The sequence below is a fragment of the Silurus meridionalis genome, chromosome 17, assembly GCF_014805685.1.
Source record: "Silurus meridionalis isolate SWU-2019-XX chromosome 17, ASM1480568v1, whole genome shotgun sequence".
NCBI lineage: Eukaryota > Metazoa > Chordata > Actinopteri > Siluriformes > Siluridae > Silurus > Silurus meridionalis.
In genome coordinates this window covers 6598474-6626168 of record NC_060900.1, presented here as the reverse complement: position 1 = coordinate 6626168, position 27695 = coordinate 6598474, and the positions used below count along the sequence as shown (strand labels likewise).

At 36.6% G+C, this 27695-nt stretch overlaps 1 protein-coding gene across 8 annotated transcripts in view; it reads right to left on the bottom strand.

Annotated features, from left to right (window-relative positions):
- The window catches only part of plch2a (phospholipase C, eta 2a), a 122142-nt gene that overhangs the window by 32192 nt on the left and 62255 nt on the right, over positions 1-27695 (bottom strand). For 3 of the 8 annotated variants that reach the window (XM_046871387.1, XM_046871388.1, XM_046871390.1), the window contains 2 exons: positions 4046-4192; positions 1082-1325 (listed from right to left, as the gene is read on the bottom strand). In XM_046871387.1, coding sequence (XP_046727343.1) covers positions 1082-1325; positions 4046-4192 — 391 coding nt within the window. Of the gene's footprint in view, positions 1-1081; positions 1326-4045; positions 4193-9406; positions 9904-27315; positions 27643-27695 lie in introns of those variants that run through there. The other 5 variants (XM_046871392.1, XM_046871393.1, XM_046871389.1 and 2 more) reach the window with 4 other exon arrangements.

Below are 27695 nucleotides of genomic sequence, written 5' to 3'. Positions count from 1 at the left end.
GTGAGCAACAGTATGGTTTCATGCTGAGGAAGAGCACCAAAGACGGAGATGATTGATGGAGAAGTACAGAGAGGGTCAGAAGTAGTTGCATTGTGTGTTTGTGGAGTTAGAGAAAGCGTACGACAGGGTGCCAAGAGAGAAGTTGTGGTACTGTATGAGGAGGTCAGGTGTGTCAGAGAAGTATGTGAGGGTGGTGCAGTAGGAAAGACAGACTGGTTCAAGGTGGAGGTTGAACTGCATCAAGGATCAGCTCTGAGCCCTTTCCTGTTTGCAGTGGTAATGGACACGTTGACGAACGAGGTCAGACAGGAGTCTCCCTGGACTATGATGTTTGTGGATGATATTGTGATTTGTGTTGAGAGTAGGCAGTGGAGTGGTGTGGTTGCAGGGAGAAGAGGTGGAGTAGGTGGAGGAGTTCAGGTAATAGTTCTGTGCAAAGTAATGGAGAGTGTTAGAGAAATAAAAAATAATATGCAGGCAGGGTGGAGTGGGTGGAGAAGAGTGGTAGCAGGAGTGATTTGTGATAGAAGGGTATCTGCAAGAGTGAAAGGGAAAGTTCATAGGACTGTGGTGAGACCTGCGATGTTGTATGGTTTAAAGACAGTGGCATTGAGTAAAAGACAGGAGGTGGAGCTGGAGGTAGCAGAGCTGAAGATGTTGAGGTTTTTGTTGTGAGTGATGACGATGGACAGGATTAGAAATTAGTTTATTAGAGAGACAGTGCATGTAGGATATTTTGAAGACAAGGTGAGGGAGGCGAGATTAAGATGGTTTGGACATGTGCAGAGGAGGGACATATCGTTATATCGGTAGGAGAATGCTGAGGATGGAACCACCAGGAAGGAGGAAAAGAGGAAGACCAAGGAGGAGGTTTATAGACGTGGTGAGGGAAAACATGCAGGTAGTTGGTTTGAAAGAGGCAGATGTAGAGGACAGGGGGGTATGGAGGCGGATAATCCGCTGTGGCAACCACTAATGGGAGAAGACAAAAGAATAAGAAGAAGACCTTGCTGAATGTTTAGACAATTTAACTAAATCTGTGCACAATCTGGAACATTTTATTTTCAACAAGGAAGGATATTGGTCACGGGTGCGTTGTCGTTTGGCCAAACTGTCCTCATCGCTGATGCCCGCCATAAGGTACTTAAGACCAGTAATCCATGTGCGTGCCTCCTCTCCCGTACCTGATACCAAGTCCAGCGACTCCATATGTTCACCATAGTAGATGCTAAAGCAGCAGTTGGGGTCGAAGCTGCCATCTGCATAACGCTGGAAGATCTCTGACTGCTTCCCCTCGCACACCTCTCGAATCAGGTCGATGGAGACTGAAAGGTGACAGAGAGCCATGGAGGTTATAGAGTGCTAGTCTGGTGTGCCTACTGGCACAAAGCAAAACAAGAGAAAGAAAGAAAGAAAGAAAGAAAGAAAGAAAGAAAGAAAGAAAGAAAGAAAGAAAGAAAGAAGAAAGAAAGAAAGAAAGAAAAAAGAAAGAAAGAAAGAAAGAAAGAAGAAAGAAAGAAAGAAAGAAAGAAAGAAAGAAAGAAAGAAAGAAAGAAAGAAAGAAAGAAAGAAAGAAAGAAAGAAAGAAAGTGTAATAAAATTGTGTGATAGGTTTGTAAAAAAAATTGGGAAATAATGATAGGTTCATAAAATGTATTAAAGGAAATGAAAATACAAAAAAGAAAAATTAAATACAGTGTATAAAAAGAGAAAGAAGAAAAAAAAGAAAGAAAGAAAGAAAGAAAGAAAGAAAGAAAGAAAGAAAGAAAGAAAGAAAGAAAGAAAGAAAGGTCTTTATTAGAAAATGAGTAATAAAATAAGGACATTGAGACGGAAAACAGTGCAGCAGGAGTAAAGTGTGGAAATGAATATGAGTGGGTAATTACAGTGTGCTAATGATTTAAAATGGCTACAGCACTAAACCAGCTGATGGTTATTGCACATTACACTGTCCTACAGCTTGAGCAGTGATACACTCTGTTTCCCCCGTAATTGTTGAAAAGACAAAGCTGCCTGTTCTGAATGATGAGCATGTGCGCAGATGGTGCTTCGAAAATGCTCAGTTATCGTAAACTATGTTCCTGAAACAACGAGGTACATTCTATCACTGAGGATACCAAATCTTAACGAGGTGTGTATGGTGTAGTGTGTGTGTGTGTTTGTGTGTGATATCATGATGTTCAGATAAACATACATCCTGTATACTAGGTCCAGAAAGTGACCTTAAATGCCCCATATATATATATCTATATATATCTATATATCTATATATCTATCTATATATATATATATATATATATATATATATATATATATATATATATATATATATATATATTTATATATATATATATATATATATATATATATATTTATATATATATATATTTATATATAGATATATATATATATATATATAGATATATATATATATATATATATATATATATATATATATATATATATATATATATATATATATATATATATATATATATGAATAATGCAAATGCAGACAACTGCCTGTTGAATTGTCCCTCTGACATGTGCTTGTCTTTCCAAAACAAACCTTACTTTGTATGCAAGCTCCTAATGGAAAGATCGGTTTGCCAAAACAGTTGCAATCTTTCCTTTAAATCTGATGAATTATTGAAGCAACATTAGGAGCTGATTCATTCTCCCAGGCTTCTGTGGAAATCAGCACTCTGAGCTTTTCCTCAGACCTGAATCATTATGTGTTGTTTGTTTTAACACACTCTGCAGTACTAAACAAATCTGAACACTGCTGCAAAGCACCAAGTGTTTGGCACAAACTCAAACTGCACTTGCTCTGAAAAATGCAACCCATACACAGACATGGCACTTGCTAAATAAAGCTTTAGTATGCCTTGGTACAGAATTTTCAAATCTGACTAGTTAGGAGGTGTTTATTTGGTTTTTCTGCTGCAGTGCAAACCACAAGTTTTATTGCACCTGTTCTAATGCATAATGCATCATTTCTTTAGTCAGTTTTTCTGTCAGAAGATGTTTGCTTATGTTTTGTGTCAGGAGGTATTTAAAGGAGTCTCCAGTTTTAGAGCTTTTGTATAAAATCATTAAAAAAATGTAATTATAAATGATGAATGTACAATAGAGATAATTATAAAAATTCTAGAAAAATAGGTTTAGAAATTGGTTCAATATTCTTATATTTGACTTCACATCAATTTATGATTGAACATTCCAGCCTGGCAATGGCTGTGTGCACAAAGTCAGCTACAAATGATATGGTTTACATAGGTTGACGTGGAAGCTCTTGAGTGACCTGCCTCTTGAGCTTTGAGCCTCAAATCTATTAAACACCTTTGGGATAAACACTGAGTACACCCCAGGACTTCCATCACAGACTGCATCCCAGGCATCGCTAACTGACTTGGAACATCTTCCCATTATATCAGCTGTTATTATAACAGCTATTGGGATGTTCAAAAACATCTACAAATATTTAGGTGTTGACAAACTTGTGTGTACAGTCAACCCTGATAATTTGTGGTTTGGAACTCGTGGCTCGGAAAATTTGCAGGTTCTCATTTGGAACTTAACTAACAGCAAGTTGCGGATTATCTTAAAATTCGCGGGAATCTACAGTGGGACCGAATGTTGAGGAACGTTAGGAATGTCATATTAAACTATGTTTTCACTAAAAAATTTTATAAATCTTTTAAAAACACATTATTGTATTAAAGTGACATAATGTCTAGATAAATTCAGAAAAGTACCATAGAGGCTGCGGGAGTGCTTCCAAAATTCACATATTTTATATGGATGGAAAGTATATTACCACTGTATATACATGTGTTTCTAGAATAGCATCAATTAAAAAGAACAAATATCCTTCTCTTTCAAAAATGTTTATGCTTTATGCGTCTTAAGACAGTAAATTGTGTAAAATGCTAATGTTAATAATATGTAATTATGTAATTATGATATGTAATTATGATATGTAATTTATACAGCAAACTGACAGAAATTTTAAATAACAGTGAAAGAGGAAGCAGGGACTTACTTTTTGCCCTCTCGTTCTTCCTGGAGGGCCTCCAGCGGATGCAGGACTTGTGCTCGTCCACATAAAAGTAGCGTACCAGGCCTTTGGAGCCACCTCTCAGTTTCACCATCTGAGTCCCTGCCTGCATCAGGTTCATGCATTTCTCCACTGACAGAGACAAAGAGAAAACAACATGGAGAAGAGATTTTAGCCAAAGCTTGTCAAGCAGCAAAAATGCATCTAGGGCTGTCTTAACAGAATAGTTTGCTCATAAGTGCTCAAATTGTCCAGATTACTATTATGCATTACTACTTAAACTTCATTCAATCTTTAAGAGTTATATTTTTTGGATTATTTGCATTCTGATGTTGAATTTATAGATGCTGTCTCATTACCACCATTGACATTTGGATGGTGTTGCAGAAAAAAAAGCCCTTTCCTGGCAATAAGCCACAAAATGCAGAATGTAAAATTCACCAGCTGGAATCTGGGTCAGACGAGATGAAAATCAGACTTTTGGCAAAGCACTTGAATGGCAAATTTAACAAAAAAGCCCATGAACTGCAATAAATGGAGGATTTTTATTGCTTTGGTGATGTTTTGTAGCTCTAACAAAGAAGCAATTACAAACCACACTGACCAGGCATAACTTTATGACCACCGATCAGGCATAACATTATGACCACCTGCTTAATATTGTGTGGGTCCTCCTTTTGCTGCAAAAACAGTCCTGGCCCATAAAGCATTAACTTCTAACAGCATTAACTTCTTCAGCAAGTTGAGCTACAGTAGTTTGTCTGTTGAATCGGCCCACACGGGCCACCTATGACACTTTTGATAGATACTGTTTAGTCTAGTATCCAACTGTCTCCACCTTGTAGAGGTACTGTAATACAAAATCCATTAGGAAAACATCTTTAACAAGCCGTACCAAATTACCAACCATCAGGTGCTTATGCTCTATTAGCTACTTCCTGAACACTACCCAAATTACTGTTAATGAAGATGAGCTGGGAAATGATTTAAAGAGTCAAGCCAAGTTGGAGAATTAGCATAATTCAATAATATTAAAAAAGCCCTGTGGTGGTTTTATACACACATTTCAAGCACAACATGAGGTAAGAGGCATTAGAGGGGTAAATCTGTCATCCTGGCTCATTGATCCGCAGAGTTGAACTGACCACGCTGTTTAAAGTAGTTTGTCCTTTGACACTCTGCTTGATCAAGTATCTCCTCCAGCACTGTGCATTGTTCAAGCAGCAGTCTGCAATTAATAATTTAGGACTGCCCTTCTGACAAGAGCAATGCTGCAAATTAAATTGCCCTTCCCATACACAGTGCAAACATTATATACATACAGACTCATATATTCTGCTAATGTACATATTATTGCTGGTGAGTGCACCATGCTAATTACTGATTACAATACTGCTTTTTGTTTAAGCTAAACCACCACTACCAAGCAACCCACTTGTATTTTAAACATTTAAATTGTTAGAAACATCATGAAAAAGTTAAAACATTTCGTCATGTGCATTTGCAACATCACCAACAATATGTATATTGAAGGTTGCAGATGAAATCACAGAGTAAACTCTGTTATTTAACATAGTTTTATCTCAGGAATCTCAGATTCTAATTCTAAGCGTGCATTGTACAACATTACTACACTGTAACTACTTTTTACTGTCAAATAACCAGTGTCGGGAAAATTACAGTCAAAGCTGAAAATGCTCTCGCACTCACTGCATCTCAAAACTATGATTTAAGACCCATGGAATGTAGTCACTATCTTTTAAAATATGAAAAGCGGTTGAAAACAGCAGCATATTCTAAAATTAGTCCTTGTTGTGTGGGTTTATGGGTGAATGACATTGTGCTTCCTGCTCTATTAAAAACTTATGGATGGCAGCTTGTGCCCACAGTGCAGAGGAAACCTCATGCTAACTTGCTAGTCAGGTCAGACATCCATGTTCTCAAAGTGAAATGTGTCAAGTGGTTATACAATCCACATTGTTCAACAGAATGCAATACTAAAGCTGCTGCCCATTAGAAAGCAACTCCTTGGTTTGGTCAAATATTCAAGGCAGCACTGCATTCCCTTCCAGCCCTAATTAAATGTTCCTGAGGTTCAGTTTTCAGTTTGAAAAGTGAACAGGCTGCACTGAAATATGAAATTCAGGTGTAATCTGAGCTCAGCATATGCATACATACAACATACATTTCAGGAATTTGATGTAGTAAACCAAGACTAAACAAAATGAGAAAATACAGCAAATGAGAAAAGGAGTACACAGACTATATTTTTTCAACTCTGTGATTAGTCTTCGTTTCAGTCCATTTCCTGGTAGTGGAAAAAGAACACGAAACAAAATTATAGTGAAAGACTGCGGTAGGTTATTTTAAACAAATAATAGTTATGTATTCTATGCACTATAATGCAAGTCAGAAACTTTGCGTTTACTACAAATGTTACATGCTGTGAAATAGACATAGTCACTTTATCCTGTATATGCCTGCAGAAAAACACATGGATGCCAGTTTCCAAGTTAAAGTATCACTTAATTGCACCATCAAGATGTTTACAATGTGCAAAAATAAGCCATGAATAGCTAGCTGAAGCTTTTTTTAATTATTATTTATGAACAAATGATTTCTATGCTTGATGTGCAGTGAGAGGCAGAATGCAAGTGGATAAAGTCTAGCCTACATACTTATTCTCAGCAAATCGTAGATTATATCTATAATAATATTACAGGTTTATAGCAGGCACAATTACTTAAGTATAAACCAGGAAAATGTGGACCTTAAACAAGGATTGGATACACAGGTCAGCAAGGTAATCACAATTAAACACAAAACAAGTGAACACAATCAGACAACAAACCAATGACAGGACTGGACCAGAAATCCAAAGCAAAGTCATGCACATGGCATTCATCACTATTGGAATGCTATCCAAAGGGAAACTGTGAGTGAACCGTTGCTGTTACTATGGCTACCACACAGGAGATGTAAGTGATTTTTCAGCTGCTGTAGCATGAGCTGTGCTAAGCAGGAAAACTGAACTTTCGGGAAGATAGCTGGAGGACATGTCTAAAGCTTTTGATGCTGGAGGCCAATTTAGTAGCGCCTGCGATACACTGGATTTATGAAAGATTGCTCGGTGGGTTATATCAATTCTCGTCAAGCGAGTTCTATATGGATGTATTTAAATTTGTTTTAAAAATTAAATTTATTTACACTATAAATGCCATTAAACACATTTTAGAGTGAATATGTTCAACGTACATAATTTAAGATGTTGAAGTAAAAGATGGAGATGTTGAAATACAATATTAAGTTGCTTGACATACTGTGCATTATCGCATTATCGAACTTAGTACAAACAAAGTGAACTCAATGAAGAATAGAAAACCATTAAACTCTATATTAGGCTAAATTTGAACCAGATGCAAAATAATAAAAAGCTATTGCAGCTCCACAGGATCAAACTAGCAGACCCATTATCCAATGCAATATGCTGATCGTTTATAAAAAATTAGTCCACTGTCTCACAATTTGGCAGGGACCTTTAAACATGGCGAGCTCGTTAGATTTTAATTGCACCAGACAATCCGTTTAGTTCAGCAGTTAAAAAGAGGATGTCACATATAAAGAGTACTCAGAGGAAACACACTGCATCATCAAATCTGAGCTGAGCTCTTCAAAAGAATGTATAGTCCAAAGGTTCATAACAAGACACATTAATTTGCGATAATGTTTTTGCATTGTTGATTTATTTTATTTCTAAACCTCAAGGCACGAAGGTTGTTCAGTTACTGAAAAATAAAAGGAGCTATGATTTTTTTATTTAATGGTCAGAAAAATCCAATACTTTATATAAGCAGAGTCAGAAAAACCTTACTTCTACAGACTCTCTCACCACTGGGTCCAAATTGGTTGCTGTGGAAACCAGGTTCAGATTAGCAGTAAATCAGATTCTAATAAATCCAAAAAAATTAAATGTGCTCCGAGAAAAGGGCACCTAATCTTGTTCTACAACATTTGCATGCAAATGTAAATGTTCTATTAGAAGGGTTAATAGCACAGTAAAACACAATTTTAGATTTGTGTCCTCAAGCATGCAACAAGCTTTAGATATAGTGTGTAATTTTTTCTTTTCACAATCAAGACTACAACCATATATCTACATCCATACAAGAAATTGAAATAAACCTTTGCTGACATACACACAATGCCATTTGTAATGTATGTGAAATATTGATAAAAATGTTTTAATATGACGGATGACAGAAAACAAGTTGTGGATTTGTGCATTTGACTACCCACATAAATCCTGGCAAGATTTCATATTTCTTTAAGCGTGAGCTCAAAATTGTGGGTGATGCATGTGTCTAAAGGTTTGCAGAGATGAAGAATGGATGAAATCACAAAAGGCGGTCAAACGAATGTGTGACGCTGCCATTTAAGCTTGTTCAAGGGAAATGAGGTTTGATCTCACATGCCTTCTGGATGTCTAGTCAATGTGTGCCAGCAGGGTCTGGTAAGACTTAAGCTTAAAAGGATTGTCTCATGTTTATATGCCAAACAGACTATTAGGTGCTGTTAGATGCCAAAAATCAAGCTTCAGTCAAGGTTGAAAAACTTAAAAACACGGTAAATCACAAAGAAAGCTTTCACAGTGTTTGTCTTATGAGACTGATGAATCAGCAGAAGCCTCAATAAATTCACAAATCCTTCCAAAATGTTGTCACATTGATGGCTCTAATAGTATAAGGAACAGCAAAGGCACCTTCTACCGTAACAACTCTTAAATCTGGTTAATCTGATTTATGCACATTCTTCACTGTCAAACTTATGGACTAGTGGGTACACTGGTTGTATTGCATTTATACTAAAGCAGATTGCCAGCAATTACACTTTTTATGTATGAAATGAATTGCAGGTTATAAATTATCCAAGCTACTAGTTATATTAAGCATTCACTAAATGTTCCTTCAACTGTCTCTTTTTCTCTCTAATAAGTTAAAATGCTACTTGTCCAGTACTGAAAAACCTCAAAACTTCTTTGTCCTGAAAAATGTTTAGAAAACATGCTTAAAAATTCATTTATCATTTCTCTTGGATTTTATGTCTAAAATCCAATATCTATCAAAAAATCTTGTAAATGATTTGTTACTTTAGAGATGGCATGATGATGTAAATACATGTTGTAAATTACACTACAGTTACAGCTTTTGGGAGTTAGGAAATTGATTCACACCTGCTCATCAATCAGGTTTAAGAACATGACAGTGCTGAGATAAACAATGTCCGATAATTCAATGACAATGCTAGCAATTGCTGACAGTATCATATAGACAAATTTGCAGCTCTTACCATACACTCCTAACATCCAGTTGGCTTTCGTCATAAAGCAACCATTAATAAGAAAACCCTCTAGAAGTCGAGAAAGGCTGAGGTTCTTTGAGAAAGCAGATTTGGCATCTGGCTCCTGAAATTGTGAGGATGCCAGCTCTGATACTGCCCCAGGCCTGAACATAGGCATAATAACAGAAGAAACGGGTTCAACCACCATGCAGGTATAGAGACGTGCACTTCTGCCTCTGGAGACTCTGAACCAAGGTGTGTCTCACCCTTGTTTCTGTTCCTGTGGTCTTTCGTTGTTTAGGGTTTTAAAAAGAAGGTGAGCATCGGGAGTGGAAAAAAGTCCTTTCATTTTGACATGGCAGCAGATTTAAAGGAAAGATTTAAAGGAAGTTTTAAAGTGTAGCAAGAACATGAGAATTCTTTCTCCCTCAATCGGCTTAGCTAAAAAAAAAAAGAAGATTTGATCCAGTCTGTATTGTGCGACTCTCTGATTGTATCGTAAAGACGATTTAGAGAAGTGGCGCTAACAAGTAACAAGTGTGACATGTGTCAGAGATCCTAAATCCCTTCTCAAGTCTAATCTAGATCTAAGGGGATTTATGTGTAGTACTGTGCATAAGAACAGAAGGGGGATGGGGTTCGAGGGTGAAATTGGTTTCCATCAAATACTTTTAGGTGAAATCCTGAAGACGATGTAAAATGATTATGGAGTTAAATTAAACATTAAAAATATTTTTGAAATGTACATTTTCTACCACATGGATCATTGTGGATTATTGTGGCAGAACCTACATTTGTTAGTATCATAAAATGATGAACTATAAACAGTTATATCTGTACTATAATAATTTTCAGAGCATCGTATTTTTTTTTATTATATCGTATTGCATTGAATCGCATTATGTTAAATCAAATCTAAATCAGATCGCAATGCATCGTAACAGAGGTAAATCATATCGCATCACATTGGTAGCTGTTATAATATACAGTATCTCACAAAAGTAAATACACCCCTCACATTTCAGCAACCATTTTAGTATGTCTTCTTAAATTAAAATACTATAGAAATGAAACTTGGATATATTTTAGTCAATGTGCAGTTTGTATAGCAGTACAGAATTACTGTCCTCTAAAAAAAGAACTTGACATACAGCCATTATTATCAAAATAGATGGCAAAAAAGTGATTACACCCTAAGTGATTACAGCTGTACGTTGCTTAACCATGCAAAGTTGCATGTCCTATTCATCACATTCATGTTTTTGTTTGCTTGACAGGACCATACATATTTGTTTATCTTGAATTAAAGCAGTTAAAATTTGGTGCTTTGTGTTCAATTCTTGTGGAAAAGAACTCTCTAAGGATTTGAGAATTGAGAATTGTTACTCATGCCACAGTTTCTGGGTGAACTGTACCATTATGAGCCCCTATGCCTGCTTAGATAAAAAGGTGCAGGCTATTTGTTGGTACCTCAAATAATAATAATTGTTGGTACCTCAAAACTGAAGACTACAGCAGGGGGCATAGCTTTCTCCAACAAAGGCCCACATTTGTGGAACAGCCTTTCAATTAGTGTTTGGGACTCAGACACAGTCTCAGTGTTCAAGCTGAGACTGAAAACATATTTATTTAGTCAAGCCTTTTATCGGTAGGTTTTTCTTAGGTAAAGGAGCAGATCTGGATAGATCATGGATATATCGAGTGGAACTGGTATAGTTGGATGCTGTTGTCCCCTCACTCTCATGCATCTCCTCACTCTCATGCATTCACACTCTCTGTCTCTCCCTTTTAGTTATGGTGCCATAACAAGTCCCCAAATGCGAAGTGTACTTAACTATAATACAAGAATAAGGATACTTAATAATCCATATCTTTCTCTCCCTGTCACCCCTCTTATCTCTCTCTCTCTCTCTCTCTCTCTCTCTCTCTCACTCACTTTTTCTCTCTTGGTCAAGTTAAACATGCTCTTAAGGTACAAATGACCAGTGTTCCTGCCTCTTTCCTCTTCTTAGATCTGCCCGCTTTATCCCTGATTCTGGATGCTGTTCTCTTTAACTGGAGGCTACTCTTTGTGGCTGGGATGGTTTCACATTAATGACCTGGGGAGCCATGAAATTACGAGGTAACACAGTAGCTTTGAGGATGGATTGGGAGTCTGCTTAATGTCAACAGCCTGCTACACAGACACAGGACTACAGTTTGCATTTGATCATCAATGCACACACTAACAATGTTTAAATCTAATGAAAATATATTTAGGCCATCCAGATAAGGATGGGTTACCTCAAGCCTGGTTCATATTAAGGTTTGTTCCTTTTGCTATCTCAGGGAGTTTTCCATTTGACACAGTCACCATCATCTTGCTCATTCGGGAGCACTTTTACACTTTAAAGAACATTCTTATTCATTTTTTTATTACCGCATTATCCTTGTAAAGCTGCTTTCAGACAATGTCCATTGTTAAAAGCGCTATACAAATAAAAATCAATTGAATGAAATTAATTGAATAACAACAACCCCAAACACACGGCCAAGATGACAACTGCCTTGCTGAGGAAGCTGACGGTGAAGTTTATGGAGTGGCCAAGTATGTCTAAAGGCCTGAACCCTATTGAGCACCTGTAGGGCATCCTCAAGCGGAAGGTGAAGAAGCGCCATGCGTCTAAAATCCAGCCGCTTCGTATGTAATTATGGAGGAATGGAAGAGGATCCCAGCAACATCCTGTGCAGCTCTGGTGAATTTCATAACCAGGAGGATTAAGGCAGTGCTACATATCAATGGTGCTCAAACAGAAATTGACACAGTTTTGACATGTTCACTTAGGTTGTACTCGCTTTTTTTTGGCAGTTATTTAGACATGGCTGTATGCTGAGTTATTTTTAGATGACAGTAAATCATTGCTGCTATGCAAGCTGCACACTGACATTGAAAATATACACAAGTTTCATTTTCATAGTATTTTTTCTTGAGAACACATAAAATGGTTGCTAAAATGTAAGGGGTGTACTTAATTTTGTGAGATACTGCATATTATACAACCATATATATATATATATATATATATATATATATATATATATATATATATATATATATATATATATGATAAAAAATTTAGCATGCTGTTAATTCATATATTAAAAAATAAAGTAAAAAAAAGTAATTGCTGGTGAATTTCTGTGGGGAAAAACAGTGATCAAACACTTCAAGGCATGCTGTTTTTGGATTTCATTTTGTTGCTTGAAATTCTCCAATGGGGCAGAAATATTAGTTTCCATCGCACTTGAAAATCTCTTCTCGTCTTTATAAACATAGATCAATATTTCCAACTCAGTGAAGGGTAGAAGCATTATCCAAAAAAAGGCCTTATTGGCTTATCTATAAAGGTTTTAAACCTGTATTTTATCACAAAAGAAAGACAACACTGCAGGAGGAAGAGGGGATTAAACAAGAGGTGTATAGTGGAGATACCGAAAATCTGCAAGAGTTAGCACTATACAGGAGAAGTAAAAACATGCCTCTGGATTATAAAACTAAGGCTTTGGATTCGAAAAGTCAGAAAGGTCATACATACAAAGGGAAAAAGGATATAAGGTTTTTGTTTCCAGTTAAGTAATTCTGAAAAAGAAAGAAAGAAAATCAAAGATGTGACATAGCTGGAGCCTGTCTGCATGTGTACAAAGAACACAGATAAAAGGCTCAGAGAGGGCTTCTCATGCCACAATGCTTTCTAACAGTCTCACCATCTGGCTGAAGCAAGAGCAGGTAAATGCAACTCATCCCAAAGACCGCTGAGAAGATCAGCAAAATGAAGCCTTAACAAGAAGGAGGAGGCTGCGGTGGCGTTAATTGAAACAATGCCAAGAATAGCTTGTGTAGTACTGGGTGTCCTTTTGTCAGCTCACAAAAAGCTAAACTAATTCTGCCAAAACAGAATCGTGCCACTCTGAAGCACAGCATAATGTTTTCCATTGCATTTTTCTCATCATTTGGGGAAATAATTGTTTGTTTTTATGCCAAATATACTTCAATTTACTGGAAGATGATTTAAAGGGGAGCTCAATTTAAAACATTTTGTGTATAAACAGAAATGGATTTTTTCATTACTCCAGGCTTTGTTCTGTCCATCCAGAGTGATGCTTATGAATAAACTTTTTCACATCGATTGACGTGCATGTCGAATTAACAATGCTCAGAAATAAACAAACCATCAAAATCACCTAATGTTAAACAGGGGCACCATCAAAGCGTCTTTGCATGGTGTAATGATTTTAGCTCTGCAAACAGGAATAATGTTTTGGCCAAATAAAAGGATTTTCTTTTTCCTGCTGATGTGGATAAAGCACTCTTCTGTGCTACAGTTTTGCTGTACATCATAAGTTCTATAATGCACAGCATTATTACTACTAATAATTAGTAATAATCGGTCTGGTGGAAATCTGCACTTAGCAAATCGCTTCAAGGAGATCATTTATATAAAATTAAAATAAAACAGATTTATTTGCCTTGCCTATTTAAGTTGTCTTCTCTGAAGTAACTTCCTGACATTGCTAGTGAAGTTATAATGCTAATTAATATGTGGGAAACATTTACTTCTCTCATTTACCATTTTTCATGAATATACACTGCAATATCACAAAAAATAGTGAACAGTTACTGAACAATTGAACAGTGGCTCTACTAATAAACAAGATAACAAGTGTGCTAGCCTTAATGGTGGTATTAGCAAAAAAGTCTTGGCTTTGGAAGCTGATCTGTTGAGCAGAGTGCACAGGTGACAATCCAAAAGAGAGAAATGTTGTAAATGACTAGCTGCATAAATCCTTTTTAGGTGGAAATAGAGTAAGGGGTACATCCTACTAGCACTATTAGCAATTAATGAATCATTAAAAAGTGATCACAGTTAACATTTCTATTCTTGCAAACACATTGCTAGTATGCATAAAATATTCCAACCTTAATGTGTCCTATATTAATTTGAAATGATGCCCATCTGTTGAACCATATGGATGCTAAACAGCCACAGAAACACAATAATGTCTGACAAAGCCCACACTTGTTTATTACTAACAATCTTGTTTATTTAAGGCAGGCAGGTTGGTTAACACTCAATTGTGGGACTCATGATTCATGCTGCCAAACGAGGTGTAACATTTTGTCTGCAGAACAGAGCATCTTTTGTGTGCTAACCACAAGACTAACCAAATCCTAAGAGAGTTTTGGTCATTTTCTTGGGGTACTGGCCTGAAACTATAAAGCCACCCATGTGTTAACAATTGACTCTGGTTTTGTACAAAATTAATAACTGCTGTTAGTGAAAATGATCTTTACTGTGGTCTGAAATTAAGGGCTGCAGTTTCTTCTGACCGAGATTTTAAGGGTTTTATTGGTAATGTTCTAAAACTGGTGTTGATCTATCTTATTAATCACCAAACATTCATTCATTCATTTATTCTTTATTATCTAACTACTCAATCTTTTTATTCCCCCTGGTTTCTAGAGGGGGTAGAGGGGGTGGCTTTCTTTATGATTCATTCAGTATGAACAATTGTAATTACAAGATGTTCCTCCTCCCACAATACCTCAGTAGATGCATTAGCTGTCACTCTCAAAGTTTCTTCCTCATACCGTATAAGGGAGTTGTTCCTTGCCTCAGTCGACCCAGGCTTGTTCTTCAGGGATTAATACTCATAATTTACATGAATTCAAATTTTTTGTTCTGTAATTCTTACGTTCTATGAAGCTGCAATGAGACAATGTCCATTGTAAAAAGCACTATAGAAATAAACTTGAACTTGAAACTTGAACTACATTTCCCTTAAATTCTATGTTTTAAAGAAAATCATTTGAAATTGTTTTGAGGAAAGACCTTTAGTTGACATGACATTTATGATCCATTTGGGCTGCAGTGGCCTGTTCTCAGAGGTTCACACTATGACTCACATGGTTGACATTTCAAGCCTTAGCTGAAAGTGTGTAAGTGTACTAGATATGAGAGATCTGATTTCATGTTTTTCTGGAACTGTGTGTGTGTTCTTGATCTCCATGTGGTCCAGGATGAACACACAGTATTGACCAAAATACTGCTATGAGTTTCTCCTGGTCTGAATTAAGGTGACGTGTCAGACTGGAAATTCCAATACACATTTTGCATGAAAAAAAAAGAGAACCAGATCTAAAAGAGGGAGAATAAATAGCACAGGATGGTGAAAAGTCTTAATAAGGAAAAGTTGCTATTGTAGGATATCTCAGAGATCTATCTGTAAAGTTTATATTAATGCAGTTCTTCTAATGCATTATAATGTTTATTCTACAAATAAACACAGTTTGGTTGATTAAAAAAATATTTTTTAAAGGGGCTATTGAATGGAACCCTCAGCATCAGTGCTTTTTATCAGACAAGTGTTAAGATGTAGCTTTAAGTGCTAGAGAGAATAATGCAAAGTTGATTAGTTTTCAATTACAGCACAAACAATTGTATATATCAAGGCAACGCAAATAAATTTTTTAACGGCACTAATTTTATTAATGTGCGATTAATGCGGCGCGGATTTCTGTTTGACAATTAATTAAATTAAATAAATACATTCAAAAGAGGCAAAATTAAAACCTTCAAGGCATTACACATGTATTCATGAGGTCCTTTTATTTCTCAGATATATAAAAAAAAGTTCACTGAAAAAATTATTTTTTAATCACTAAACATTTGCTTTACTGATCCAAGTTTTAAATCAAACACCAAAATCCACCATGTTTCACACATCCGGCAATTAAAACTGTTCATGTGGAAACTTCCATGTGGAGAGTATTTTTACGAGCTGCCCTGTCATCTAAAAATTTTTAATATAGTTACAATGTTTTTAAATGTTTAAAAATATTTAATTAGTGGCATTGAATTTACTGAAATTCAGGGAAACTGTGTTGTCACCTCTCTGGAGATGCCCACGACACTGAGAACAATACTGTAATTAGAGGTTCATGGTCACCTGTTGAGTCAAGTACAAAAGAGTTTATCACCCAGCACTAATTCAGTAATTTACCCACACCTCTGGGTTTCAGATGTACTCAAAAAAGTATTTTAAAAAGTAATCCTATTTCCCCTGATTATTATGGACATGGAATTGCACTTGCTTACCTCAGTACTGGATTGCACTTGTCTATTTTTATTTTCAGTGTCCCATATTTTTTTTTAGATCTAAATAGGTATAGTTCTTATTGCTCAAAGACAAATAAAAATGAGTTTAGAAAAGTGAAACAAATTCGTAGCTGGCATGTTCTGTTATATGAATTGGCCAGATTTGTAATTTTTGCAAAGTAAAATGTCTTGCTTTGTTAAATTTAAAACAGAACATAGTTATTCTATTATGTAATGCAAGGGATTTCTTTCTACTTGGTGAACTACTTTTATTTTTACACAGTTGTCTTTTACATAAAATGGCTGGGTCAATCACAGAATGACCTTTTATACTATATAGCACTTCTGCATTCTTTTTTTGTCCCATGTTAGCCTCTACAGGCTACAAGGCATTCTGCACTATAAAAGTGATGCTAAAAAACCCTTACATGCTAAAGCACACACACAAACACACACACACACACACACACACACACACACACACACACACACACACACACACACACACACACACACACACAATAATACTTCACACATACACATGCACTGAGGGAGAGCTCACTGCAAAGGTTCCTGTTGGTTCATAGACGTCAGGAGTGGCACAGAGAGGGCAGCCTCCGGTACAGAGTGAACGAAAGGCTGAGAGAACAGATGGTGGCACAGAGGAAAGGATTGGGTGTCCTGCTGCTACACTTTCCCCATGTGGATGACAGCGGAAGAAGGGGAGCTCACACATTTCTGTTTTAACTAATCCTATACCTCTGTCGAGTCAGCTTTTGTACTGAGGGAAAAACAAGATAATATGACCTGCAATCATATCATTTCAAAAGTACTTTTATTCTTTCATCTGTTCAATCCCAAGCACCATGCACTACCATAAATTAAAAGACACTCTTTCGAAAGCTCTTTTAAAGTTAGTAGACAACAATTTTGTCTACTAAAGTCTGTGCTGAGATAACAAGGCCTTATCCCTATCCCCTGAATACACTATATGGACAATGGTATTGGCTCACCTGTCTTTTACATCCATACTAGGAGACCCAAACCTGTTCAAGCATGAGACTGCCCCTGTGCAAGTCAGCTTCATGAAGATTTGGTTTACATGGGTTGAAGTGGTCTGCTATAAAGCTCTGAATTCCACTGAACACAATTGGGATGAATTGGAACACTGACTACACCCGAGGCCTCCTCACACTACATCAGTACCTGACATTACTAATGCCCTTTTGGTGAAATCAGCACAAATTCTCACATTCACACTACAAGATCTAGTGGAACATTTTTTTCCAGAAAAGTGGGAGTTATTATAAAAGCAAATTAGAACTGTGTGGAATTAGATGTTCAAAAAGCAGATATTAATCTTATGGTCAGGTGTTCACAAACTCTTATCCATATAGTTAACTGTCATGCACTGTCATTCATTTTTCTGAGTAAACATTGTTTCTGGTTTTCTAGTCTTTCTGTTTTTTCTCTATCTGCAAGTAATTATATACAGGGTCAGTTATGGTTTTATCATACCCTAATACACTAAGCTTAAACATGGCATGAAAGACATATACTACATGGCCCAAAGTATTTGAACACCTAATACTAAGCAGCCAGGGTTCTGTACAGCCACTCAACATAGACAAATCAAATCCTTACAGACATTTTATGCACAGGGGCAAACCATGCTTTAAAATATTTCGGGTCTCTAAGTTCGAGTGAAAGCACTTTACACAAAGACATTTGAAAAATAATTGTGTGTTTACCAATTTGTGGCAACAGCTTGAGATCTGGGTGTGATGGTTGGTTATCTGCATACTTTTAGTCATAAAGTAAGTTATGTATGTATGTTCTACAATTTTAATTGAGATTTAAAAATGTAAGATTTTAACTTTTTCTGAGGGACCAATAAGTAAATCCTCTGTCCAGGCCCCACCTTCCCCCTGGTTAGGCAGAAAAAAATTGACTATCCCAGGCTGCAACTTAACACATGAAGAAACATCTGGGTCTTTTCTAGCATTTCTCCCATAAACAAACAAACTGGACAGATTGGAGACAGTGAGGGGCAAACAGGCAAACCCCGATAATTTGCGGTTCTGAACTCGCAGCTTGGTAAATTCGGGGTTTCTCATTTGGAACCTAACTAACAGCAAGTTGCAGATTATCTTAAAATTTGCTGGAAACTAGTATTTGAATTTAAATACGTCAAGAGCCCTAGGGCACATCCCCCCACTCGCTCCCTGAATATACATTGAAACGTATATTTGAATAGGGTCTTAAATCGTTATAACTATTACTATAAGGATTTTTTTGTGCTCTATGTGGTAAAAAAGATTTTTTTTCTGACACCCTTAAACTTTGTCCAAGATTCATTCTCTGAGAATAGGGATGCCATACTGAGTGTAAACCTTATACACAACTTAAGACAAAACACTGCCTATGAATCATTTTAGCACACTGACTCACTATTATGTCCAGGCTGTAACACATGCTGCTGGTGTAATAAGATGACTAATACACTATCTCTCTAATGTCTGGACCCTGTGTTGCCAGGTCACAGTAAAAAGCTTGATATTTATTGAAGTCCTGCAGAGATTCAATTGATCTAATTTAACCCCGCCGTCTTAAATGTAACTCTGCAGGGGTTTGTTTAACACAGATGCAGAAAAACTCTGTGTGTGTGTGTGTGTGTGTGTGTGTGTGTGTGTGTGTGTGTGTGTGTGTGTATGTGTGTGTGTGATACACAGGAACATAAGGAAGCTGTGTGGCTGTCAAAATGTACTAGTATGTCACAGAGAACCAGCCTCATTATGACAAAAGCCTAACAGAACCTTATCTGGCTCATTAATCTACCTTCTCTCCTTTTTTTCATGTTCCAACTAAATAACAGAAAAACAATTGTCTGTTGCATTTTTCATATTATTAGTGAAGCTGTGTGTGATGAGAGAGAGAGAGAGAGAGAGAGAGAGAGAGAGAGAGAGAGAGAGAGAGAGAGAGAGAGCAATAGATAAAAAATGAGTTGGGTATTTGGAAAGTAATATTCACTTAAAAACAGATCTACATTCACAGTTTGTCTTTGTTTGTGAATGATTGAATAATAGCCTACAGAATGAGGAACACACACTCTTCTAACTCTAATCTTAATCCTAATTTAGATCTGCCTGTTTACATTCACACTTTGTCTCCTGCCAAAAAAATCTTTAAATCTAATTATGCCTTGTACTTGTAATGGTTTCCCAACCTTAGTGTACTGTTACATTGTACTCTTACAAAGATTCCATTGCAAGTTTTTCCTTTGCTGACAAAGCACCACATGGGGCACATACAGGCCTTCTGAAGCTGAAAAGAATGCAAACAAAACCAACCGAAGTACTGAGAGAAAAAGAACATCTTCCAGATAGAGTCAAGCTGTTCTCTGTAGGGAGACAAATTTAATGGGTCACAGACCTTCGCCAATCTTCCACAATTCTCAACCTGAGCTGGACACCATGCTACATTAAGTAGATTAAGATTAAGTAGACCCAAAGGCAGAAACAAGAGCTCTTGATGTTCCTGTGAAAACAAACCTTCTACATGAAGTAATTAAGAGCTGGACACTGCCTCAAAAAAACATCAGAAATATTTCCAAAAGGACTGAGTTTACGTGTCTGGATGCATAATTCCCTGCTTAAATCCTCTCCCTCAGGCCATTGTGTTGCATCCTAATAATACAACAGATGCAGTCTGGGTCTCATACTGGATGTGGTGTGACTGACCTTTGGATGGCATGTTTGTCCATGACAAATTACTTTCACCATCTTGCTAATGAAATACCAGAGAGGAGAGCATCCCTCAAAAGCCATTACAACTACTTGTGTGTTTTAGCATAGAGAAGAGGCTGCTGCAGAGCACCAAATTAGCATTAACAGGGCAGGTTCTGACACTTACAGCAGCGAGTCAGGAGGAAAAGTACACAATTTTCAAATGATTTGTACCCGAAAAAAGCCATGTGTTTTATCACTTTGTGATGTGCTTCTTTACATTTATGCTGACACTACAAGGCTAATGCAGCTAGCAAGTAAAAGAATCTTTGCAAGGCTGAATTATGAAAAGTGCATAGTAATCTTTTACCTAGGTAGGCAAGTCAGACATCTTGAACGATTTTACTTGACATTTCATTATATAGAATATTTAATATGTTTTAATGCAGACAAATTTACACTGACACCACAAATCTTTCCCTTGCTAAAAAAATTCTATATAGCCCCTAATAAAATTTGTAAAGGTTTTAATATGTATTTTTAACTGTACCTGTAATGATCCATGTGGGTCTCTACTGGTAATTTGTTGCCGTTTATTGGTTGCGTGTTCTTTTTTTGGATACCAGATCAATAGAACAGCATTGGTTATTTGTAGATCACATGTTGGTAACTACTGGACAATATTAGGGCACAATTAAGCATTCAGAATTTAATAATTTTCTCAAACACAAACCCACTATGTAACAGAAAATAATTGGTTATAATAGTTAGCAGTTGTATGTAATCTGCTGTAATAGTTATATGTAATAATTTGTAATCATATTTGTAGTGGAAACGATTTGAATTTAAATTAGAATGTAGTTTTAAGGGAAGTTAAATTATATAGCTAATTAGGTGACATTAACATCAATTACTTGCTATAGTTTCTTATAGTTGCTATAGTTTGAAAAAAAAAAAAAAACAGTTTTTCTTGATAAATTAATTCAGGCTAATGTAAAATTTATATACATTTTTAAAATGTCCTGAAAACCTGTTTTTGTGTCATTTATGAGAAACTCTGCAAAGTTTCCAGTCAGTGTTCCAATTTATTCCAGGTGTGTAAAGAGTGCTAAATGTTCAAACCTTAGCACCTTTAAAACTAATCTCCTCGCTTGAAGCTGTAATTGAGCTGCACTGCCCAAAAGTGCAGCTGCTACTTGAGCAAATTTGCATCTGACTGGAAGTGAGCTGTCAAGTTTTCCCTCTTCTTTCCACTTTAATTCGCATGATTATCCTCCTTCATCACACCCTCTTCTACAACAGTGTGTGCTGCTGACCACAAGTGATGAAACTCCTCTTGACTTTTGACTTCATGAAGTGCAGATTGTCTCGCAACACAACAGAGCTGTCAGACTACACATTAGTATTCTGTAGCATACCGTCCCAGGTTTCAGATTCAGGTTGAGAGAAATGAATTTCAGATGAGCTAAGCTTCAGTCTTTCCAGGTCTTGTCAATAAAAACAGAACACAAGTCAGACTCGATCCTACACTTTGTATAATCTAATGCTATGTTTTGTTACTGAGATGGCTAGAGGTGTGAACTTCAGAAACACATTTTAAACAGTACTTAGATGTGGCATGCAGAAATAAACATTCAATTATAAATAAACTGTCAAAGTATAATCCAGGATATCCATACAATACATATAATTGCGTTTTTTTCCAGGTCTGTTGTATCTTTGTGGCTTTGAACCTTTATGTCATGATCTGATAAATACAATACTTAATACAAAACTTATGTCACATTATGTTCTATTAGTCAGTGGTGGGCGGTCAGGGCCAGCAAAGCTTTCTCTGCTAGCCTTAACACTATCAGAAGCACTGACCTACATTTACAACATAAATTTTATTATTTGTTCAATGAAATTGTATTAATTTATTCCCATCAGTTTATTCTCTTCATTTTGTAGCATTTCTCTTGGCTGCAACGGGGTTAAATTTTTTTGTCCAATCAGATTTCAGCCTCTATGTGCTGCCACGTCAATCTAATCTGCCCAGGGCCTTTAAAGTCTATACTGATGGTCTTTTTTACCATAGAAAATATTCAAATTGGCCTCACAGGGCCAGCTAGCTGGCACAGAATAGCGTCAGCATTTTTCTATCCTCTAATTGGTTGGTCAAAGGGAAAATGTTACAGCCAAGTTTGACTGGTAAAATATGTTTGTAGCGATCTGCACACATTAATACATCTGAGACTTTTTTACGCCTACGGAGGAAGAGAAATTCATTTGGTCTCGGACATACTTAAAAATATATTTTCCAGAAAAGCTAGACATTGTGAGGAGAGGTTGGCCAACCCCGAAGCTAGCTAGCTTGTCTCAGCCCGGGAAAGGGTTTGTTCGCCACTTCCAGACCAGTGAATACGAGCGGTACCACTAGTTTACAGCCTTTGAGGAGCGGTACAAATTATGAGTATGCATCTTTGGTGAGGAGGTCGTATTTTATTAAAAATGTTATGTTTTTGTCATGTTTTTAGACAAATATTGATTCTGAACTGCTCCCGATGATAAAGGTGGCACACTTGTAGTTTAGAGGTTTGGAGCTTGCTTTAGTAAAATGGTATTTACCCTTCATATGCGAATGCCTCTCTCTCTGTAATGCCACGCGTTGTTATATTGCGTTTTAGTGTTGTATTAATTGGTTTCTATAATTGCAACGTGAATTAAGAGGTGGATTAAATCGGGGAAAGTCCTCACATATCCAGAGTGACTTACAATCATCTTAATCATTTACACAACTGGGCAGTTAAGGCCTTGCTCAAGTGCCCAGTTGGGGCAGCTTGGCAGGTTTTGAATGTATAACTTTCTAATCAGAAGTCCAACATCCTAATCAAGATCTGACATCTAAATCTTTTTTATTTAATAAAATACACAGAAAGCTAGTGATGACTGTTGGAAGGCAGATAGACTGCTGCCTTCATGACTTCTAGAATCCTTTTTTTTTTTAATTGTTGTCCTTAAAAGCCAAAAAATACTTTGTATTTGAGCATGCACTTGGTTATTCTTGTTTTAGTTTCTCCTCCAGAGGCAGGGTAAATTGATAGAGTAAATAATCCACCTCCACAAAAGTCCACCAAAAATAATCCACCATAAAACATTTTCTTATCAGAAAATCATCTGATCTGGGCTGTGGACATCTGAATGACAGAGGTGGCTCGGATATGGTATGCCATTTACAGCTACCGTCCTTGCTGATGTGTAAGAGCAAACCTCTTATCTGGTCATACGTTTTAAAACATTCTAGCAATTTATTTGGCCAAAGAATTTACCTGAACGATGCACGTGCCCAACAAATTCTGACCAAAAGATTTGTATTTGCTTTATAACAAAAATCATGCAATAGTTTTACTTTCACTTATATCCATTGTAGCTGCATACTTTAAATTGAGTAAGACTTTGACAGTATCTGTACATTAACTGTAGCAGGTAATATCTCTGTATATTTTTTCACCCCCTTTTTGTGAACTTACTGGAATTGATTTTGTGCACTGTGAATGTTTTCAATATGAGTACATTTCTCTGTCCTTGGCAGAAAAAATGGTCAATTTGCGAGTGTGCCTTAGCTCTGACTAAGCAGCACTATCAAACCGAATAAAGCCCAAAATATTGTCACAAATATAATGGTGATCAAATCTGTGCATGCTTCCATTTAGTGCAGAAAAATATTATCCATCGTCAATTTTCAGAATAGACAACAACAAAAGAGGCAGTTTCAAATGTAATATTTAGGAATTGTTTTCTTTCTGTGTAAATGTCTTAAAGCCTCAGTCTGACAGGCTGAAGATTTTACATCTCACAGGAAGCCATGCAAAAAAAAAAAATTACATTAAATAAATAAAAGTGCAGCGCTTGAAAATGAATAATAGCATCCAGTCAGGGTGTTGTATTCAGAATCGTTTTAGGTTGAAGGCACTTGTGTTTGAATTTGGAAACATGCCAATGCACATAGTGACAGGAACTTGGCCCAAAACCAAAAAAATGAATATCATAGTGGATCAAGTAATGCTTTTTGTTTCGCAGGTCTGTTATTTGAATAATAAATGTTGGAGAAACTTATTTTAACCTTTTCTGACTTGTGGCCATAATGATATAAGCATAATATGCATAAATCAGGATTTGGAAATGATTGTATTTGAGTGGTTCATGCAAGACAAAATGTGAAAAAAGTACAAAGAAAATAAATTTTAAATAACAGCTTAAATAGGCAAAAGCTTGATTAGGTTAGAGTTGGGTTTTAAGCATTGCAATAATTAACTATGGTAATACAAATGTCAGTGGATGTAAGATCAGTGTGTGTGTGTGTGTGTTGGCTGATCTGTGCTGTACGTTGGTTCTGCTATTGCCAGTAACATCTGAACTGCAATTTTCATCACAAAATGCAATCTATCTGGATATACGAAAAGGAAACATTAATCATATTCAGATTGCAGATTTAAATCCTGCGTTTTATCAAAAACTGATGTTCAAACCCACAACCTCAGCGAAAGAGCATATCACATATTGACATGCTTTGCTATGCTGAATCTAAAGTGACTATTTCACATGCAAACATATTGTTTTGCCTGGGGGTAAACAGTGGCTTGTTGTAATCAATAGGTAAATCTACTCACATCTCACATGCTCAGCCACAGAGCATCATCTTTCCTCTCGATCTACTTTAATGAGTGGGCTGTCTCACTGGACTTGGTTTTTTTGAAAGACAGGAATTAAAACTAGGGATGAGAAATGCGAATCAATACAATTTTCATCTTAATTGGCTGATGCTTGACTGCGATGCCGAACATGAAAACAGCATTGGGTTGTCTTGTTAAGTGGTTAAAGAAAGGAATGATAAAAACTCAACATATCTTGATGCTTTCGAAATACAATATTTGCATCCCAATTACTACAGAATGGCTGTTGTGTCCTGATTGCTGGATTATTTAGCTAGAATCTAAAAGGCATATTGTAGCGCTGATTGTTTTTCCATTGCTAACATGTGAGTTGCATTTAAAAAGTCAGTAAAAATCTCTATGTGAAAACAATTGCATCACTCACATAATAAAATGTTTACATTTGGAGAAGGCCATGGCTATGCCTATAGAATATCTAAACATACAGTTTGCCTGTTATGTTTCCTAGCAACCAAAGCTTATTGTTAACAGAGTACATTGGCGGCAAACAATTTGTTTGGTGCACAATATTATTAATAATAAATTAGATTGCTTAGTAAATGCTGCATTTGATCATTTTGTAACCGTAATATAAAAGCAATACTTCGCTTAAGGAAGTGTCTTAGGAAGAATCCCTAGATCCCTTTCCCCTGGATAAAATCATTTGCAAATGTTCTCTTTGTTCTTTTTAAAAGTATCAAGACAAGATAGCTTAGTGGTTCAGATGCTGCTTTACTGATTGGAAGGTCGGGGGTTCAAGCCTCAATATTGCCTAACTGCCCCTCTTGGGTCCTTGAGAAAGGCTCTTAACCCTCTGTGCACCAGGAGCACTGTATCATGGCTGACTCCAGCTTCCTAACATTGCTGGGATATGCAAAGGAAGAATTTCACTGTGGTGTAATGTACATATGAAAAAAAGGATGCTAAAGTACACCAAGTGGAAGTGTGCTTCATTATGCAAGGCTGCATTTGCCAGTAGGACCAGATTGGTGTTCATTCTAAACAGTTTCCAAAATGTTTTACGCATATACACAAGCTGGTTATGTTAAGCTGCATTAGGCACCATCAACATAAAAAGCATTTGCCTGAAAATAAATACTGCGAATGCCTTATATCTTACAGTGCAATGGTTTTCTTCCAGTTTTCCTACCTCCTGTGAAATACAAGTTTTTTTCACCGAATATGACCTTTTCTGCTAATGCATATTCACAAGCATGTTACAACCAGTGCACTTGGAAACCCAAGTACTTGCAAGGACCACGAGAATGGTAACCAATAGACCGTGTCGAAATTACGCATTACATCAAGTGCAGGGTCTCATCGTGTTTTCTTGCTGTGAAGAGCATCAGAAGAGTTTTTTAAAGAGAAAGACTTGAGGTACAGTATACTTGTCTTAAGTTTCATATTATATTGGAAATTGTAATTTTTTTTCGTATTCTGCATTTGCCCTGAATAGATCTGAGATATAAATTCAAAGAGGTTCAATCTATTACAAGACTTTTTGTTTCACCTGATCTAGGACAATATATTAAATACATACAATATGCATATACAGAACATGTATTAAAGCACAAAGAGCTGATTTAGATGGAAGAAAGATATTATAAAATAATAGTTTGGATGTTATTTGGAGCGTATACTTATTAATGATTATTCCTTATTTTCCTATTCCAATAGAACAATTCTGAATTTAAATGTCCAGTAAATTGGTGTTTTATATCAAAAGCCGGCTTGTTTATGAGTTAGGATTCAGTTTAAGCATTTGATTAGGTTAATAACTGTTATAACAGTTGCAACTCAAAAATGTATAGAATAGTTTGGACAATGTAGGGTTGTGATTTTAATCATGCAATAAAAGAAAGAACGCTAAGGCAATGCTTCACTCTAAGTTGTTTCGTTGTTGGTACTAACTATAGAGACCACACAAAATAAACTTAATAAACTTAAACTTCAAATTTTTACTTCACACTTCAAATTTGCAGGCACAGAGCATCCTAATTCTACAGGAAACTCCTTTAATAACTACTTTAGTGAGCAGCCTGTCTCACTTGCACTCCGAGTGGGATGGTGTTAAGCTTTCCTCCACAAACAAAGCCAACACAATACTTTCTCCTCCACGCTGTACACAGAATAGCACTCTTGAGCACAACACTCTCCCAAAAGGCAACAAATAAGAGAAGCACGATGCAGTGGCACATATTTTGGAGAAAAAGAGTCCACAGAGTGGCGCGGATTGGATGTCTAGGAATACTCTAATCTCCTGAACTCACCTACAGTCAACAATGTCATCTTTTATCTTAATTTTTATCTTTTCCTCATGGGGGTTGTGTCTTCAAAAATGGGGAAAAAATGTCAAGTGTGCTTACCTTTCTCTTGGCTGAGACTCCTAATATTGGCAAAATCCTCCATATTCCAGGAAGAGGGCTCTCCATGTGCTAGTGGGAGGGAGATGGAGGCGCATGGCACTCCAGAGAGACTTTAATGGAAGCGCATCTCCTAGATTAGCAGGCGAGCGGCCGTGTTGAGCGCCGGAGAGTCATGTCAACGCTGAGCCACCTGGCTGAGATCATCTATTATCTTAGTATTTTGTCCCTTCATCTGTCTTATTCAATTCTACCTCATTTTCGTGCTCTTTCCCCTGTTTTTGTTCCTCAAGTCTGAGTGGCTCTTGCTGTCTCTCTCTCTCTCTCTCTCTCTCTCTCTCTCTCTCTCTCTCTCTCTCTCTCTTTCCCACTGTATGATGTGG